Here is a 20,558-nt window from a genome sequence, read left to right as displayed (position 1 = left end):
CCCAAAGGGCCTGAGCAAACGGCAGGTGTCATGCGTTAGCTGCCAGTGGCTGACATCAAAGTTACACAGGGGAGAACTCCAGTCTGCTTGCAACAAAAAAATCATTAATAGCTTTTCTCTGTTCATACAGGTAGTATAATATATGGCGGCTGGAATTCCAATGGGTGAAAACATCACATATCAGACTGTTTGTGGAGGCCGTTCTGCTGCTGCAACTCGGGGAGGGTGTTTTCGGCTTTGTAAGAATGGATGAAGTGCATGCACGGTTTCCTGACCATTTTTAGAATGTCTTGCAGATGGGTGGAAGACTTGAGGAACCTGTTGATAACCAGATTGAACACGTGCGCCATGCAGGGCACATGGACCATCCCTTCTTGGTGCAGCACGGACACCATGTTCCTCCCATTGTCTGTCAACATGGTTATGATTTTCAGTTGTTGCGGAGAAAGCCACAGATTGATTTCTTCTTGCATGACGCGGAGCAGTTCCTCCCCTGTGTGACTTTGTTCACCCAAGCAAACTAGGTGTAGAACTGCGTGACACCGCTGTGCCCTGCACAGTGTGCCACTAGGTGCTCCTGTTGCTCCACATCTCTACCATGTTTTTCCCAGGCCATTGGATGGTGACGCTTCATATGTTGATACAGGGTCGTGGTGCCAACATTAGATCCCTGACCACGCTTCACTTTCTGCCCGCAGATTCTACATATACACACGCTCGGCTCCTCTGATGTCTTAACAAAAAACTGTGACATCGCTGAGTTGTGATTTTACTGCCAACACTCTGCACTGAGTGACTACTAACACCACTGCCTCACTGATCCCCTGTGTCACTGCTTACTTGGACCTGCACCCTGTTGACTCACAGCCACAGTAGTGACTTGTTGCCTGCTTCGCAGCCTGACGAGCAAGCTAACACCCTCTTCTCCTAACAATGATGATGAATCCCTGATTTCCTCTGGCTGAGGGAAATGAACAGGACAGAGGCTGGTTAAGGACAGGTGAGCACCGCTGACCTGCTCCTGGGCCATACCAACTAAGTGTTGCATCTGAAAAACCCACGGACTCTTGGCTGAGGTTGTCAGATGTCATCTGGGAGGAAGTGGATGACCAAGTCAATCAATCAACAACCTTTGGATTGTTTATCAACACACTGCCGCTAGATGAAAACGGCAGTTCTAGCCTCAAAGAGTCACCCCTGTGCTGCGACCTGTGCCTGCTCCACCTCCCCCCTCTTTGTGTGACATATTGGTTAATCAACTATATTGATTTGACATGGATCTACTTTATCTACCAGAAAAACTTGAAATTTGGGGTATACAGAAGCACAAGATCTGACACCCCGAGATAGAAATTAATTTTGTAACTCTTGTTATTTTTACTAAATGAGCACTGTGACTGGCAGTCACAATGATCAATTACCCAAAGGCCACCATGAACAGTCTCCAGGCTGCACTATATGATTGTAACTTTGGGAGACAATGCGATCCCACTGCTGTTCTGCTGCTCCCAGCACGTATGAAGTTGTACAATGGGAGGCAAGTGGTTGAAGCTGTTTTTTTATTGTATTAATAAATAGCGCAGATGATAATTGTGAAATTTACAATGCTCTTCATTGGGTAAACCAGCTTCTCTTTGACTTTCTGCTTTCTTGTGCAATCTGATGTTCAGTATATAGCAGAAGATTTAGAAAAGAGGCTAAGGATGAGCTGTGTCCACAACTAGGGAATATTTCACTTGAAGATTCAACCACAGACTGATTCGACAGGTTTAACTTTTAGTGGAATATGGGAAAGAAAGCTGAGAAAATGCAAAAAACAGGAAGAAAAGCAAGGGATAAAGAACATAAGGACTTGTATTTAATAAAGTATATTACAAAGTTTTTCTTTAACACCTGTACTATTTATTAAAAGTTGTTAAATGTTTAGTTAAGCTTTAAATAATTTTGTATAACATTTGCTGTCATACTACAATGTGCACCGCACAATAATTATCTCAGAGATAAAGAGACTGGAGACCTCAACTGTGTGTATAAATGGACACATTTCATAAAGGTAAAAATAAATTGTGCCAATGCTATGTTCCATTCCTAGAAATAAATAAATGCTTGCATTGTGAATGTATTGAACTGCAAAGATGAAAAGAAGCAAAATACAAAATATTATTGTTGATCATTTTTTTTTATTGTTCTCTCATTAAATTATTTTAAGTTTTACTAATATCTTTTTTTTTAATAATTTGTATTTGTCCCCAACGATTTGTAAAGCGCCACGGAACATGATGGCGCAATATAAATAAATATTATTATTATTATTAATTTGCTTTTTTAACAAACACCGAAATTAAGATGAAACTAAATTTCAATTGCATTAATTGTTTTTGTATCTTACAGGTTACGGACAGACCATGCTCTCTATTGAAAGTATAGATAGATTGAATGCAACACATTTTATTTTGCTTGGCTTTCAAGTGTCTCAATCAGTTAAGATCTTACTTGTAACAATATTCTCTATTGCATATATATTCACAATCTTGGAAAATGTGGCTATCATTTCCATTTCGCTGTGGGACTCAAAGCTTAATAAACCTATGTACTTTTTTCTAAGTAAACTGTCCTTGCTGGAAACAGTTTATGTCTCTGTTACTGTACCAAAAATGTTGAGTGATCTTTCAACAGGGAATACTTTTATTTCTCTATGTGGTTGTATGTTTCAGCTATACCTGTTTCTATCCATTGGGTGTTCTGAATGTTTCTTGTTGGCTGCCATGTCCTATGATAGATATCTTGCTATTTGTAACCCTCTGCTCTATCACAATATTATGACAAAAAAAATGTGCTGGATCCTCACTGTAGGTAGTCTGTTTTTAGGCTTTCTCGCCTGCTCATTCTCTATAGGCTTGATAACGCAACTCAACTTTTGTGGATCCAAGATAATTAACCATTACTTATGTGATATTTCCCCAGTAATTCACCTCTCCTGTGATGATATTTCCGTTATAGAGTTGGTTGATTTCATCACTGCATTGTCTGTATTGATTAGCTCATTAATACTCATAATAATTTCTTATGTCTACATAATATCTACAATAAAAAAAATACCTTCTGACCGAAAGTGGAAAAAAGCCTTCTCCACTTGTGCTTCCCATTTGACAGTAGTGGTTTTGTTTTTCGGCACTACTATATTTATGTATGGAAGACCTCAAGCTATTGATTCATTTGATTTCAACAAATGTCTATCTATATTCTACTCTTTCGTTATCCCAATGCTGAATCCAGTGATTTACACCTTAAGGAACAGTGAAATGAGGACAAGTTTGTCTGCAATGTTTATCAAGTGCTGTACTCAGCTACTTCCGTCATTGCTATACAATCAAATGGAGCGACAGGACACGAACTGGTCCTGCTGTAACACCAATTTGTGACAACAGTATCCACATGCTCTAGATCCTGGGAGTCCCATTCTTGTGATCAGTGGCGTCCCGGCAGTTAGATCCTGTCCTGTGAATAAGCAATAACTTAAATACTTTGATAAAAAAAGCCTTTAATTCAGGATCGGGACAAGGGGTAGGCAAAGGTAGACAATGGCCTAGGGGGCTACCTCTGCTGTACCTTAAGAGGCCGAATTTTGTACTGTGTAATGTATAGTGTGATGTGTACAATTTGATGTATGCTGTGTTGTTCTGCAGGATGTATAGTGTACTTTGTGATGCATGTGGTGTGATGTGTACTGTGGGATATATACTGTGCGGTGTGTTGTGTGATGTATGGGGTATGAAGTATACAGTGTGATGGTCACAACCACACAGGGCTTTTCAACTATCTTAGCGGTTGTGAGGCGCCGCTGTACCTCTTTTTAGGCTAAGCTGTTGACATTCAAAAGAGAATATACATTGTGCCTCATCATGTCTTCCACCGGGGGATTTTCCTGAGTTTAGACTTTATTCAATAGATTGGCCCTTTCCTCATCCCCCTCCACCATGACCACAAGGTTATTCCGCAGGGGACCCACACTCTCCGTTTTTAGTTTCTAATCATTTATATACTTGAAAAGTAATTTAGAATCATTTTTACTTTCCTTGGCAATATTTCTTTCATCTCTATTTTTGCTGCCTTTACAGCATTTATTTTTCTCTTTATAATCCTGTATTGCCTAACCACTATCTTCTTGTTTCAGCAAAGTATCATTCTCGCTTATTGCTCTCCTTACAGTACTAGTTAACCACATTGGCCTTTTTTGTTTCTCATATGCTTTTTCCCATATGTTATGTGTTTTTCGCAGGACTTTTTTAGAACATTTGTGAAAATGTCTCTATTTTTTTTTGGTGCTTTTATTTTTGAGAACATTGTCCCAGTTCATGCCTATGCGTTTGTGTTGAGATTGTGGGGCAAGTACCAAGCTCCTCAGTTTTGGGGCATAGATGATTTATACCAAGTATCATGATACCTGAAGGGGTCATAAATATGGTTCTGGTTTCCAAAATACAGAACATGCCATTCAGGATGTAGGAGGGTGGGGGTTGTTACTTCAGCAGTATAGTAAGGAGCTAGTTCAGGAAACAGCCAGTTAAGATTATAGCTAAAATTAAAGAAATAAAGTCAGATGCCATGGGCTCAGTCTACTGAGATGGGGTAAAATATGAGGATACAATTTCCATGGTTGGAAAAGGGAAGGACAGCCAATTAGTCTGATAATAAACAGGTCTACTTCATAGTATTCATGGGAACAGTCATCTCAAGTGTCAGGACTGGGAGTCTGTGGACCCTCTGGACCACTGCGGGAGATGGTACTAGCCGACCTGGGACCGTAGACTAAGTGGCACCTGGTTTTCACCAGAGCCCACCACAAAGCGGGATGGGCATGCTACAGCGGGATACCACCAGGTCGTTTCACAGGTACGACTATCCCGCGGTGGCTGCCAAGGTATTAACACAGGAGACAGTGTGTACTCGGAGTGACGGCAGGAGAATAGCACTGGAAGGCACACTAGGACTCACGTCAGGAATCGCAGGAGCTGGCACACAGGAACGCAGGACCACAGGAACGGACTGGCACACAGGACCACAGGAACGGAGTGGCACACAGGAACGCAGGACCACAGGAACAGACTGGTACACAGGAATGCAGGACCACAGGAACAGACTGGCACACAGGAACGCAGGACCACAGGAACGGACTGGCACACAGGAGCGCAGGAATCACAGGAACGCTGGAATCACAGGAACGGAGGAATCACAGGAACGGAGGAATCACAGGAACCGAAGGAATTACAGGAATGCAGGAATCACAGGAACGCTTTTTTCTAAAGGAAGTTTGAAGATCCAGCATGGGTAACAGGAAGAGGCTGGTATTTAAATCAGGCCAGCGCCAATTATCTGCAGGGACGAGCGTGCACCGAGCCATGGGAGCAGCGGAGATCGCCGCTGGAGTTAAGTGGTGCCGGCCCGGGGCTACACGGAGAGGCACGGGTGCGCCTGTGATCCGAGTCCAGACATCAAGTGTACTGTTAAACATTGATTCATTACTTCTACAGGGTCTAACAAAGAGGGAGTAGGGAAAAATACAGCTACATGGTAAGCATCTGAGTAGGGCAGAGAATAGAGAAAGAAAAGGGCCACATTTCAATTTTCCCTTTCCTTCAGTACCTCTGGTAACAGCATGTCTCGTTGCCTAACTAATACTTTTGTTTTTTGGTGAGAGGTTCCAGATTCCACCATAAGACAAGTTACAAGACCAGATATGCTATTACCACCATGACAGATCGGAATTCGAATGAACCTTCAAATCCTCTGTGTCAGCACAAGTGGCTGAGCTGAAGGCACTAGAGAATAGAGATGAGGGAGTTGGTCAAAATAATAATGATAAATATTTCTTTATTTATATAGATTACTCAGCGCTACACAGAGCTTGCCAAATCGGCCCCTGACCTCAGTGGAGCTCACAATCTAATCAACATACCAGTATGTTCTCGAAATTCAGAACTGGCTGGACAGTGCAGTAGGAGACCACTAGCCTGGGAACCCTCCCTTCAAGCCTTGTCTGGACTGGCCTGGCATCTGTTTCTCCTCTATTTCCTCATCTGCTACCATTACATCCTCTCTCATGGCCTGAAGAGTTTTTTCTAGCATACAAAAGATGGGAATGGTAGAGCTGACAATAGCGTTATTAGTGATAACCCAGTTGCTAGCCCAGTTGTTGTGTTTAAGTGCTGCTGGTCACTACTTCGAATTGCCCATGTGCTCTGAAGCTGGAATTCCACAATTGCCTGCTGTTGCTTATGTAAAGCATGTAAAATGGAATTCCACCTAGTGGGCACATCATATATGAGGTGCTAGTTGGGCAGTCCAAAGCTCCTCTGCAGTGCAGATAGGCGAAAAGCTGCAGGGTGTGACCATTGAAAATGTGAACACATGGCACACAATTTAAGCAGCGGCTCTGGCACGTCTGCATAGTTGGTGAGAAACCTTTGTACCACCAAGATGAGCACATGTGCAATACATGTCATTGTCACAGACCATTTTGCCAGGGTTGAGCTTTAGAGGCAGCATCCACTCATCTGTCTGCTCCTAGATCCCAGTCTACAACTCTGTGGCGATGTGTTGAGGTTTAGCATGGCCTGCTGCTATTTCCCCATTGTTAGTCTAAAATTGGCATTGCACTGACTAGATGAGGAAGCAGGAGAGGGCAAAGAGGAGGAGGCGACTGGAGGCAAGGTGGGATGTCCGTAAATCCTGGGTGGGGACAAGATGGGATCTCAGTCTGCCCCTGGCCCAGCTGCCACTACATTAACCCATTGGGCAGTTAAGGATATGTTACATCCCTGCCTCTCCTTAGTGATCTACATGTTAGTTGTGAAGTGCACCTAGGATCTAATAGCATTGCACAGTGCACGTCTGATTTTGTCTACAACCTGTTGGTGTACGGTGTTGACTGCCTACAGGGAAAAGTAATGGGAGTTGGGAACTTCATACTGTGGGACAGCCGCTGGGAAACAGGTAGCCATGTGACTAGGGAGGCAGTGGAACAGACTGGACCAACTGAAGAATCTTCGTGGTTTTCCAGGCTTTTTTGATGTGTCAGCCTCTGTAGCTCATGTTTACTCTGCAGGTGCCTGGTCATACATGAGGTTCTCAGATTGTTACGGATTTGGCCAAGCTTTATGGACTGGTAACACAGCCTGCACAAAAACATGTTCTGTATTTTGCATTATGTGAGAAAAAATGCCTTGCATACCTCATCATCACCCCTCTCTTCTTCTGTCATTGAGTCATTGCCCTCACCATTGCCCTATATCATTGCAGAAAGCCACAGCCATTGGTTGTTGGCAGGTCTCTTCTGTTGGTCCACCGCCCACACCCTCATTTGACAATAAAAGTTTGTAGGAATCTTGGAACTCTGTATCTGCTCTACATCTGCAGGGGCAGGTGGATGGTCCATACAATCCCTGCTAGGATAGTTATCATTCAGACTGACTGTTCCATGACTTGTGGCTGAAATGGCTTTGCTGCTTTGAAGGGGAGTAAGGTGGAGGGCATGGTTAAGATAAAACCACAGAAGTTGATGTTGTTTGCCATGTAAATGACCAAAGCCTCAACTTTTAGTAGATGCTGAACACCCCGGCGCCTACTTGCACTGGAGGAACTTGGAGCAAGCAGAGACGGAACACATCTCTGTAGTACCGGCTCCATCACTACCACCACCAGTAGCAACACCACGGCCACTTAAAGTCCCTTAATTCCTGCTTTCCTCCTTTTAAAAGACCTGGAGTACCAAACAATACTGAAACAGCACCTTTTCAATCAAGGGATTACTGGACGCTATTCACAGAACAGAACTTTTATGATCAATGTGTGATATTCACAAAAAATCAAATAAATCTATGTATTACTGCACACTTTTTACTAACAACAAAACTTTTCTGATCCATGCTTTAGTGTACATTTTTCACTGACAACAGAGCTTGTATGATCTAGGTATCAGTGCACAATATTTACTGACAACAGAACTTTTATGATCCATGTATCAGTGCACGATATTTACTGAGAATAGAACTTTTATGATCTATGTATCATTGCCTGATATTCACAGACAACAAAACCTTTCTGATTCATGTATTAGTCAGTATGTATTAGTTTCATTGACAACAATACTCTACTGATTGATGTATTACTGCACGTTATTCACTATAATGAGCACTTTTCTTATCCACTTATTAGTCCACATTATTCACTGACAGGAGCAACTTTGCAATCAAGGAATGATTGATGATTTACAATTTTTCTGGGGTCCCCTATAGTCCCCTATAATTAGCAAAAATATCCCTGCAGTATAGAAGCCTGAAGAAATTTTTTGCCCCTATAAGCTAATTATTTCAGTTATCCACCTGTCCCTAATAGTTGGAGCCTCTTCTTTACATCTGACAAAGGAAATTACTGTTTTTTCAGAACCCCCTGCATAGCTGAGTGACCCTATGTGGAGCAACATGTTCTCCCTAGTAGCGTCCTGTGTTTAATGGCATATATACATGTGACCCTGCTCTTATACTGCAGAAGAAGAGTGAAAAAAATCAGGTAATAGATTTTGAAGTATATTTGATGGTGAGCTTTCGAGAATATTAGTTCTCTTCATCAGACTTGATGTTATGCATGAAACAGAAAATTTGTAACATTTTATACACACTAGGCAGTTATCAACAAAGGATATAAAAAAAAAACAACAGATTGATAAATACCGGGACATTTTTACAAAAAGAGGGCAATAAACAGACTAAGAACCTTTAAATGTCCCATTAAAATTGTAATCCTCAAATCTTCCATAGTGTAGTCACAGGGAGAACTTTCCTTTCATTTTTAATGTTAGATTAGTGCAAGTTTAAGCGCTGATGAAGTCTCTGGCCTGTTTTCCAAACATAAAGGCATGTGGTTGGACACTGTTCACACATAGTAAGGTATACCACATTGGAGGAACTTCAGGAATAAGTGCCCTTGATCTTATGTACCTGCTTCAGCTTGCTCCTTTTTCTAACCACGGACCGAGATCCCAAACAGCAGTGCTTGTTTGGTTTTAAGGTTTGTGGGTGCCGAACCCGCCAAATTCGGTACGGATTTGAATAATGGGCTTTGGGTTCACGCTTTGGTTTTGGGTTGCTAATAAATGTAAACTTGTATCCCATTTGACCAGTAATACACAAAGTCAAGGAATTGACTCAGAGACGTTATGCTGACAATGAATCGACTGTCAATGTATCTTCCAAATTTTTTTATGTACCTAATGTAAGGATTCTCTATTGTGTACTCCAAAAGTATCCAACTTCTGTCTTCTGAAGTCTGAATTATGTTGACTATAGTGTACAAACTTTTGTGTTTAACTATTCCCACTCCATTTAGTATTAGAAGTATCATTGATCTCCAAAAAAAGGCTATGAAGTTTTTATTTTTTATATGTATGTGGAAATTTGAGGATTAATGGACTTTCATACTTTGGTGATTATGTTTTGCCTACAATGCTTGTAACAATTGATATATTTTTGCTAAAGAAAAATTTCTAAATAGCAATAGAGATGAGCGAGCATACTCGTCCGAGCTTGATGCTCGTTCGAGCATTAGCATACTCGCAACTGCTCGGTGCTCGGAAGAGTATTTCACCAGCTCGAGAAGATGGCATCTTGCGGCATTTAGATTTTTGGCGGCCAGAAACAGAGCCAATCACAAGCCAGGAGACTCTGCAGTACACCCAGCATCACGGGGTACACTTACATGTCGATAGCAGTGGTTGGCTGGCCTGATCAGGTGACCCGGGAATATACTAGCCCCTGCTCGGATCATTCTCTGTCTGGATGCCGTTAGGGATAGAGCAGCTGCTGGTCAGGGATAGCTTTAGGGTGTTCTAGTAGATTACTGTTAGGGAGGAGTGATTCTCCAAGAACCTTACTCTTAGCCAGGAGTAATTCTCCAAGAACCTTACTGTTAGGCTGGAGAGATTCTCCAAGAACCCAACAGCCCTTGTTAGGGCTATATTAGCATTTTTCTAAAGTTAAAGTGACAGTCACAGCACAACAGCCTCCTCATGTCGTTTTTATAGCTGCCTCCACACATTGTCTCCATTGCTGCCTCCACATGTTGTCTCCATTGCTACCGCCACACGTCGTCTCCATTGCTGCCTTCAAAAGTCGTCTCCATAGCTGCCTCCACACATCACCTCCTTAGTAAACGAGCTGTGTCAGGCAGAATTTTCGGGTGTTTCACCAGATATGTAATGGAACTTGGCCCATCTGTCGCCGCCATGCTGGAGACCTGAAGTTTCAATCATAGCAGCGCAATATGGATGCCCCATACCGTCGCTTTTAACCATGGAACCATTTCCGGAAAAAAAAATGGAACCGCAATGCTATTCTATTATTCGTAGATGTAATATTCAAACGACCCCGCCTGCTTTGAAAATTATAATTTTTTCAAAGTAAACACTTCGGGCCCCCAGGTCCATTTTGGGTGGGAAGGAACCGAGAGGCAGGGGCTTGGAAAGGCGAAAGCTTGTCTGGCAGCGGACCGCCAGCTCCATCCCAAGATCCAACTAACATCGTTTTAGCTGCAGCAACTTACATCTAGTACTATAACCTTTTACCTCTAAAATCTATCTTCACACTCCTCTTTTCTCACCTCCTTACATTCACCTCGGGTGCCATAACCGTCGCCATTTCCTCTACATGTCGTCTACATAGCAGCCTCCACACGTCGTCTCGATAGCTGCCTCCACAAGTTGTCTCCATAGCAGCCTCCATATATTGTCTCCATAGCTGCCACATGTCGGCCCCTTAGCAAATGAGCTGTGTAAGGCTCATTTTTCGGGTGTTTCACCAGATACGTTATGGAACTTGGTCATGCTGTGTTATTGACTAAATATACCATCAACCTTTTGTTCACATAGGAAATCATTTCAGTGCTTCTTGTTCACCTCCTTTGGTTCCTCTCTGCCGCCATAACCAGGCCAAATACTGATACGTACAGTGCTACATGTTATCCTCGCCAAAAGGAATTTTTTAAATTGGTTTGAAGCCTAAGTCCATTTGGGGTATGTCGCAATGCCACTCTCTAGCCTGCTGCTGCTGCCGCTGCCTTATTCCGCATGCCACCCCCTATTGTGTCAGGGTCAATTATTGGGTGTTTTAGATGCTATTTCGCCTCACTCTGTCACTCTGTCATCACCATGCTGCCGCCCAGAATTTTGGCATAATGGTGCGATTAGGCAGCCTCAGAGGCATCCATGCATGCTGCCCCTGCTGTTTACTGTCCATTTCCGTGGTGTTTCCATCATTTTCTGAGGTTTCCAGGAGTTTGGTCCTGTGCAGAGCCTTGGTCCCCTTGAAAAATGCTCGAGTCTCCCATTGACTTCAATGGGTTCATTATTCAAAACGAGCACTCGAGCATCGGAAAAAGTTCAACTCGATTAACGAGAACTCGAGCATTTTAGTGCTCGCTCATCTCTAAATAGCAAATAAAAGTGTGGTGAGCGTTTCATTTTACTTTAAGGATTACTAAGGGCATGGAGACCCAAAGAAAAGCTCAGGGACTATTCGGATAAGATATTTTTTATGCGACAGGAAATCATTTTGTTGTTTCACTGCTTGATTATATTGTATGTAGAAAGGTGTTGTTTTGCAGGTATTTAACAGTTGTCTGCACTTGGATTGTGTCGCACTTGTATGCACTTACATGCACCAGGAGGAAGGTGAACTCCTGAGCAGGGAGGCGACACATGCAGATTATCGGGTGCACAATCTTACTTAATTATGGCAGAGTACATTCTCGTCGGACAATGTACTTTCGGTGAACTCTGTTATCGTGCCCCAATATACTGCTATACTGAAATATTGCAGTGTATAGTAACTGTCAGCCCATTACGATTGCACTGACAGGCAGTGGCATAACAACGGCTAGTCAAAACAACAGTGGCATATCTTTGATCAAGGGTATTATATCATGACGTCAGTTCTAAGGTATAGCGGACACTGTTGTGTATGGCATTTCATCAACTTGTGAGCCAGGCCATACCACAACCATAACAGTACAATGAACTTTGGAGAGTCACTTCATGGCATTGCAATACTTTTAATCCACCCTTGGAGAATAGGTTAAAAACTGATTCATATAAATACTGTACACTAGAAGTGCCGCTTTTGTTCCCTCAAGCTCACATTGAGAAACTACAATTTTAAACAGAGCCCTTAGTAAGCTTTATTGTCAAAAAAAGACCCGTGTGCTGCTCAAATCCCAACGATCAGTGCAGTGGAAAACAGGATCAGATCCCGGATGGAGCAGCATATCCCTACTCCATAGTAAGCACGCCCGATACAAATTTTAACGGGGAAGATTTACCATAGAGAAAGTGGCTGAAATAATGGTAAAAAATATTTTTTAAAATTAAGAAATATATTATATAAATATAAAAAAGTAAACGTTTAAATCATCCCTCTGCTCCTAGACACATTTAAAAATAAATACAACAGCAACAATCTTAAACATGGTAGGTATTGCCACATCCCAAAATGCCCGTTGTATCAAAAAATATAAAAGATTATTCCTGGAGTTAAACACCACTAAGTAAAATAGCGACTGATCAAACAGTCACATAGGTCCCAAATTGATATACATTAAGACAGCAGCACATAACGCAAAAAATAACACCTTACATATGTCTGTACACCAAAGTGGCCTTAGAATTTGGCAAAATGGCAAATATTTTTGTTTACAATAGCTTTTAATTCTTTTAAATCTATTAAAACCTAATAAAACCTATATAAATTTGGTATCCCTGTGATCGTACAGACCCAAACAATAAAGTGTAATTTGGAGCTCAGAATAAAACCCATAAAAACAGAGCCCACAAGTAAATAGCAGAAATGTATCTTTTTGACAATTTCACAGCACTTGAAAATTTTTCCAGCTTTCCAGTACTTTGCATGGAATATTAAATGGCGCTACTAAAAAGTACAATTTGTCCCGCAGATAACACTAACACTAACACATCTCTGTAAATGTAAAAAAATATAAAAGTTATTGCTTTTGGAATGAGGAGGGTAAAAAACAGAAACGCAAAACCAAAAAAGGTCTGAGTCTCGTAAGGGTTAAACATATTGCACATATTAAATCCAATATGTAGAACATATCTAACCTATTTATACTTATTCAATTAAACATTATTAGTCATATTCCTATCCAAAGAGTACTGTATAGCACCAATTCATACACACAAACCTTCTAACAATTCAACGTATACCATATATACTCGTATGTAAGCAGAATTTATCAGCACAAACAAGTGATGAAAACCCCAACCTCGGTTTTTATTCACATGTGTATAAAAAAATACACTTACATACTCACCATCCGATTCTTCCCCGGCTCCTCTTCCTTCTTCTCTTCACTTCACTTCTCTGCCTGTCCATGCACACTATGAAGTGGCGGTGTCGCCACTGCTGACGTCATAGTGTGTGCGGGCGGGCAGAGCACATAGGCACATCTCTGCTCGCTCTGTTACAAGTGAAGAGAAGAAGGAAGAGGAGCCACGGGGAGTATCGGAAGATGAGTATGTAAGTTTATGGTTTTACACACCAAGGAGCTGCAGGGCATTTCATTAATTAGAGGCCTACAGGTCATTTCATTATTTGGGGGGCATTTCATTATTTGGGGGGGCTGCAGGGCATTTCATTACTAGGGGCTGCTGCAGGGCATTTCATTATTTGGGGGGTTACATGGAGCATTTCTTTACTGGGGGAGGCTGCTGCAGGACATTTCATTACCCGGGGAGGTTGTGACCAATGCATTTCCTACCCTCGTCTTATACATGGCTTTATATTTGTTGTGGTGAATGTGAGATGGTAAGAGATCCTTATTCATCAATCTTTTCCCTTCTATTCCCAGTGTTTATAAAATCAATAATAATGAATTTACAAAAAAAGAAACACACTATATTTTGTAGCAATACTGAGATTATCAACCATATCTTCTAAACAATTGAACCCGGCCCATTGATATTTATGTTGGGAATTTAATATTTTTTTCTGTGCATGGAAAGATATATGATAGTAGTTCAATAGTAAAGTATAGTGCATTCAGCATTCATAAGTTTTAGGAAATACTATAAATAGAAGAATTATATAAGAAATGCATTATTTTGCTAGACACTATTGAGCACAATTATTTTGTTTTTCACCCGCATTCTAAAGTCTCACATATTTTTGAATCTCTTTAGTATTCTACGTAAAGCGTTCTTCATGTCCTTATTCCTGAGGCTGTAGACAAAAGGGTTTAACAACGGGGCAATTATTCCATAGAATATAGCAGCTATCTCATTTCGACTTGGGTTTGAACCAGATGGGTGAACATACATAACAGATACTGAGGAATAGAAGATGAGTACTGCTGTAAAGTGAGAGACACAAGTAGACAAGGCCTTCTTTTTACCAGTTGCAGAGGGTATTTTTACAACAGTACGTATAATAAAACAGTAAGATGTCATTGTAAATAAAATAGAGCCTACGGTTAATGTAGTTATAAATAGAGAAAGCATAAGTTTAGCTGTGGAAACATCTGTACACGAAAGGTGCAATAATGGAGCTGATTCACATAGAAAATGTTCAACTACGTTTGGACCACAAAAACAAGATGTGGCAACTAAAAAAATAGCAGCAATAGCTATAATGAATCCCATGGACCAGGATAAACATGCCAACTGTAAACACATTTTAGGAGACATTATCAGGTTATATGTGAGAGGGCTGCAAATGGCGAAATAGCGATCATAAGCCATAAAGGCCAGGAGCACATTCTCAGTAGTTCCTAAACAGCTGAAGGCATAAAGCTGGATAATACAAGCAGTGAAAGAAATAGACTTATTTCCTGACACAATACCAACCATTAAATTTGGCAGCGTGGAGGAAATATATCCAATCTCCAGAAATGACAGATTACTGATAAAAAAGTACATTGGAGATTGCAGATGTGAGTCTATCTTAACCAATATAATTATTACAATATTTGAAAATACTGTTAAGAGATACACAGATAAGAAAAGTATAAAACTAAAAAAGTATGTTTCTGGAATCCCCTGAAAACCAAGTATGATAAAATATTTTGTTCTGCTACAGTTATTCTCCATTGGCTCGATAGTCTGAGAAACTATGTCAAAGTGACTTTATCTAAAAAATAAGACTAGTTCTTTACAATGAGGTCCGGTCAATTTAACAACGAGCATGATAAATGCAGCTTGCCAAATATTTCACAACTGTACTATGCTTGTAAACAATGCCATTAACACAAGGTTTATTGGCATTATATATGTTAGGTCCTGCACTGCTCATGGGAATCACTCTGTGTAGGATTGAATAAACAATTATTTTACGCATAATTAGTCATGTAATCATTGTAATATAATAAAATAGCTATAATAATAATAAACATAATGATGATATAGATTATTCCTTGGAGCATAAAACCTTTACTGCAGGTTATTTCATTAGGACATGGAAAGGACATGTAGTCCATGCGAACAGAGTTTACAGAGTGTCAGTGCCACAAAAAGCTCAATTTTACAACCCTCACAACTTTTTGTTTGTCTCTCAATTTGAGCACAGCTTTTGTTACTCAGCACCTTTCCTGCACTTCCAGTTCCAGACACCTATTTTTTGTTGCACATCAAGACCAACATAAAACAACATTAAAGTCGATGCTAAAAAAGAGACAATGTACCAAAAATACACAAATTCCCAACATGGCCTTCATTTTACATGGCCCACAAGGTCTACAATATGTGAAAACCTGATTTAGCTCTTAAATGCAAGTACAATGTCCACATCTTCACTAGAGCTCTCTCCACAGGCAGTAGAATACTATTTTAAAAACTGCACCCCCAACCTATTCAAAACAACATGTAGGAAACTTGTTATACCTACAAACATTTTACAGAAATTAGAAGAAAATTAAGATTGTATTAGAAATTTTCTAAATTTGTCTCCAGTATATACATTTAGCATTCATTACGACTCCTGGGATAAGGGTAAAATCTGTGTATGAGGGTTAGCAAATGGCTTAGTGATAGAAAACAGAGGGTCATCATTAACCTCACATTCTCATATTGGGTCATAGTTACTAGTGCAGTGCCATAAGGGTTAGTATTGGGCCCCCTTCTTTATGATATTTTTATTAATGACCTCATAAAGGGTATACACAGTAGATTTGCAGATGATAACAAGATCTGTAAAGTAATTAATAATAAGGCAGAGGTTTACAGGACATCTAACATCAGAATAGGTGATTCCTTGCCGAGGTGTAGAAATCTTCTTTTAGTATGTCTAAGCAGTGCACCATTTCAGAGAGATAAGAAGAGCCTAAGGTGCTCTGCCGAGTGCCTCTTGACTTTTCCTATTAGTAATTCTAAATGGCATCTGGCCCAGCTGGCTCCAGCAGCGGTCATGAAGGTGTGATGTCATCAGCTCTTCGTCCACAGTTCTCACACTATGCACAACCATAGCTTTGCATCTAAACACTCTGCTTCTGACCTTTAACCTGACCATATTCCACACTAAAAATACATTTACACATTTCAAATACATACATACTACGTCGATATAAACATTCCACAGACATATGAATTTCAAATCTATTAATACTATTACATATTCTTATGTAATAATTCAATACTTACCATTCTTCTTCAGTGAATCTTGTCACTTATGCTAATCTACCAGCAGCTTAGGGACAGAGAGGGTAAAAGAGCAGCTTGGAAAGGGGTCAAAAGATAAAACTGAGCAGATGAGGAGGACCAAAACATAGCAAACAGCTGGTGGGGGGATAGAATAGCAGTAGAGGTAGGAAAAGAGGTGTGGGGGGAGAACAAAAGCCAGGGGTGAGCATCTAGTGTTGGGAAATAAGTATTGAGCAATTTTTGGGGAATTTAAACCTAAGGAGTAGGCAGTGTAGAGGAGGCGTCAATAAAACTCCACTACTGTGTGCTAATGAGGGGAAAAGCACGGCAGAGAGGGGTTAGAATACAGGAAACACTTCAAAGATGACTACATACCTATTTAAGCAGTCTTTGAAGCAGTAGCAGCACATGCACAGAGCTCCGGCTGTATTTAAGTACCACTCTGCATAAGCTCCGAGCTGGTGGATGTGGCTTACTTATCTGAATGTCTGCAGCAAGTGCAGAGAGCTGGGCCCACTGAAGGATTCTCTGATCCTGATATTGACAGCCCGCTAGGAAAAGTAGTGGAAGCTGGGAACTTTATACTCTGGAACAGCGGCCGCCATGAGATCTGCATAGCTGTCAATCTCTACCAGCCTCATTAGGACCATTTCAAAGGCCAGCAATTAGTAAATGCTCCTGTTCAGGAGCTCATGTATGCAACAGCCAAACTTTCACTTTTTCTCCATGATTTGGGGGATTTTTTGCTTGTTTCCTTGCTCCCTGGGCCTCTGGCAGTAGCAGTTGATGACATGGCTATGGGCTGACCGCTGCACCTCGGTCCCTTTTTGCTTGCTTTGCCAGCTTCCCTTGCCACCACCTCTTCTTTTGAAGTATCACTGCCTTCTATCCAGGTCGGCTATAGGACCTGATCATCACCCCTCACTTCTTCCACCATCAAGCCCTCACCGCTACCTGCCTACTCTGTCTGCACATCACAGAAAACCACAGTCATTGGCAGTTGTCTTTCATCATCAACATAGGTGTCTTCTGCAGCCCACCGCCCAGATTTACCCAGATTTACTAAAGTTCCTTCACCAATTTTCTGTTGGATATTGCATGTATTTTTATGTGCAAATTGCTTGCACATGTATTTAAGAATGTGTCACGACTGCACTATACCCAATGCAACATACTCTTTATATATAGTTAATTCCAATAAATCCCAAGCTTGTTGTGTTATGGATAAAAATTAAGAATATTAAATTAAGGATGTTATTTGAATAGTGTTTTTATAGTGTATTTTTTTCATTCTTATAACCTAAACCCACATAGTATTGGGGCAATATTTAATTTCAATTGTATTTTATCATACATTTTTTTAATTTTATCTTATTATCATAAACCAAGTGTAGGAGTTCAGCAAGAAAGTTCACAGAGACATGATGACAGACTTGTAGCTCCAAACGGGTGTGTCTTCAAGGCTTTATTATCAATTGTAGTCACAGGCCCAATATATACAGGCTCATAACAAGTAACAAAACAAAATACAAACAAAAAAAACCTGGGCGCTAGCTAACACAGTACCTTTTCCTTCTCTAGCTACTAGCCATAGAAAATAAAGCAATGGCACTCTATGGGGCTCATTTACTAATGGTCCGAACGCTGAAATTTCATTGGGTTTCCAGAATATTTCCGTTTTGCGCCGAATTGCCCCAGGTTTTTGGTTCGATCGGATTGTGGTGCATCGGCACCAACTTGCACGCGACAGAAATCGGGGGCGTGGCCGTCGAACAACACGACGGATTCAGAAAAACTGCTGAATTTAAAAAACCATTTGTGTCGCAAGATCAAGCACTCACATGCACCAGGAAGAAGAAGGTGAACCCCGGCGGACCTCGGCGTAGCAGCGACACCTGCTGGATATCGGGTGCAAGACCTTAGTGAATCCCGCAGTCCCAAATCCTCGTCGGACAATGCGCCGCGGGATCGCGACTGGACCGGGTAAGTAAATGTGCCCCCTTTACGAGCTGGGCCGGCATCTCTGTGTCCAATATATATTGGAAGCTGAGCATTAAATCCCAGTGCTCTGCATCAGATATATCGGACGAAGACCGCTTAGAGGTTAAATAAATTTTTGTTAATAAATAAGATTTTTGAGAAAGAGGTATAATAGAGTAGTATACTTCTACAAAGAATAAAACATTGCTTTCCAAGGGAGGGATATTCATAGACAGTAATCAATATAATTCTTTTCAGAAACATACTATAGTATAGGCCCTATTGAAAGAGGCCCCTGTGTTTTGAAAAGGTTTGTGGTGTTGAACTATGCATAAATGTCCACCAAATAGAATATTAGTTGGATTTTGTACAGCTCATTTATCCTCACTTTCTTATCTCTGATCCGGACTGGCTTTGCAGCTCCATTTAAGGTTTCATTTATGATGGCAGCACCGATTCCATGCACTAATAATGATGAAGCCATCACTGAGTGTTGCCCCTCTGATTGAGCTTCAAACCTTCTCATTACGACATGCTCACCCGATAAGTACTCTTTCTTTTTTTGCCATGTCCCCACATGCTAAAATATGACTTTTTTAGATCTTAGTGATCTAAGTAAAGCATTCTTCATGTCCTTATTCCTGAGGCTATAGACAAAAGGGTTCAGCATTGGAGTAATGATTCCATAAAAAACAGCAGCTATCTGATTTCGACTTGGGTTTGAACCAGATGGACGAACATACATAACGCATACTGAAGTATAAAAAAAAAATACTGCTACAAAGTGAGAGACACAAGTAGACAAGGCCTTCTTTTTACCAGTTGTTGAAGGTATTTTGACAACAGTACGTATAATAAAACAGTAAGATAACATAGTAAATAATGCAGAGCCTAATGTTAATAAAGATGTAGATATGGAAAGAACAGATTTAGCTGTGGAGACATCTGTACAGGAAAGTTGCAATAATGGAGCTGATTCACATAGAAAATGTTCAATTATGTTTGGACCACAAAAGCAAGATATAGTGATTAAAACAATAGCAGCAATAGCTATTATGAATCCCATGGACCAGCATAAACATGCCAACTGTAAACACATTTTAGGAGACATTATCATGTTATATCTGAGAGGGCTGCAGATGGCTAAATATCGGTCATAAGCCATAAAGGCCAAAAGCACATTCTCAGTGCCTCCTAAACAACTGAAAGAATAAAGCTGGATAATACAAGCAGTGAAAGAAATAGACTTATTTCCTGTCAGGATGCCAACCATCAAATTTGGCAGTGTAGAAGAAGTATATCCAATCTCCAGAAATGACAGATTACTGATAAAAAAGTACATTGGGGATTGCAGATGTGAATCTATATTAACCAATATAATAATTACTATGTTTGCGAATACTGTTAAGAGATACACAGATAAGAAAAGTATAAAACTAAAAAAGTATGTTTCTGGAATCCCCTGAAAACCAAGTATGATAAAATATTTTGTTCTGCTGCAGTTATTCTCCATTGACTCCATAGTGTGTAAAAAAAGACTATATGTTATAAAATATGTAGTAATAGTTATTTGATGTAAAATTGTTGATAATCAGTTGATAATAATATGCCAGTAAATGACAGTAAAAATGATATACTGAGAGTACTACAACAGACAACATGGGGGTCATTCATCAGTCCAGTATGTGTCATATTTTCAAGTAGGCCCACTGGATAAGATGAAAAATGTAGCATGACAAATAATTCACATATGAAGAGTTTGTTTGTAAATTGTATTTTTTTCTATTTTATTAATAGATAGTGATTCAAATTAATGGAAACTAAGTAACAAAATAATTTTGTAACTGGAAAATACCAAACCAATGCTATATCTGCCTATATA

At 40.5% G+C, this 20,558-nt stretch overlaps 2 protein-coding genes across 2 annotated transcripts; one reads left to right on the top strand and one right to left on the bottom strand.

Moving 5' to 3' along the window:
* Window positions 1-1,409: 1,409 nt before the first annotated feature.
* Window positions 1,410-3,422, top strand: LOC140115298 (olfactory receptor 6B1-like). The gene is made up of 2 exons (XM_072132784.1): window positions 1,410-1,464; window positions 2,392-3,422. The coding sequence occupies exons 1-2, from the start codon at window positions 1,410-1,412 to the stop codon at window positions 3,420-3,422; spliced, it is 1,086 nt and encodes a 361-aa protein (XP_071988885.1).
* Window positions 3,423-6,006: 2,584 nt separating this feature from the next.
* Window positions 6,007-20,198, bottom strand: LOC140115143 (olfactory receptor 2AP1-like). The gene is made up of 2 exons (XM_072132769.1): window positions 19,496-20,198; window positions 6,007-6,119 (listed from the first exon to the last, which is right to left on the bottom strand). The coding sequence occupies exons 1-2, from the start codon at window positions 20,196-20,198 to the stop codon at window positions 6,007-6,009; spliced, it is 816 nt and encodes a 271-aa protein (XP_071988870.1).
* Between the last annotated feature and the right edge of the window lie 360 nt (window positions 20,199-20,558).

Source organism: Engystomops pustulosus, chromosome 1 (assembly GCF_040894005.1).
Source record: "Engystomops pustulosus chromosome 1, aEngPut4.maternal, whole genome shotgun sequence".
NCBI lineage: Eukaryota > Metazoa > Chordata > Amphibia > Anura > Leptodactylidae > Engystomops > Engystomops pustulosus.
Note: the sequence above shows the minus strand (reverse complement) of the source record. Positions and strands in the feature narration are given on the sequence as shown.

Excerpts from the sequence above, each read along its gene's own strand:
- LOC140115298 (XM_072132784.1), top strand. The coding sequence starts at position 1,410 with ATGATCAATTACCCAAAGGCCACCATGAACAGTCTCCAGGCTGCACTA. Across the intron at positions 1,465-2,391 it reads CCAGGCTGCACTATATGATT|GTTACGGACAGACCATGCTC; the intron begins GTAACTTTGGGA and ends TGTATCTTACAG.
- LOC140115143 (XM_072132769.1), bottom strand. The coding sequence starts at position 20,198 with ATGGAGTCAATGGAGAATAACTGCAGCAGAACAAAATATTTTATCATA. Across the intron at positions 6,120-19,495 it reads CAAAATACCTTCAACAACTG|AAAAAACTCTTCAGGCCATG; the intron begins GTAAAAAGAAGG and ends TTTGTATGCTAG.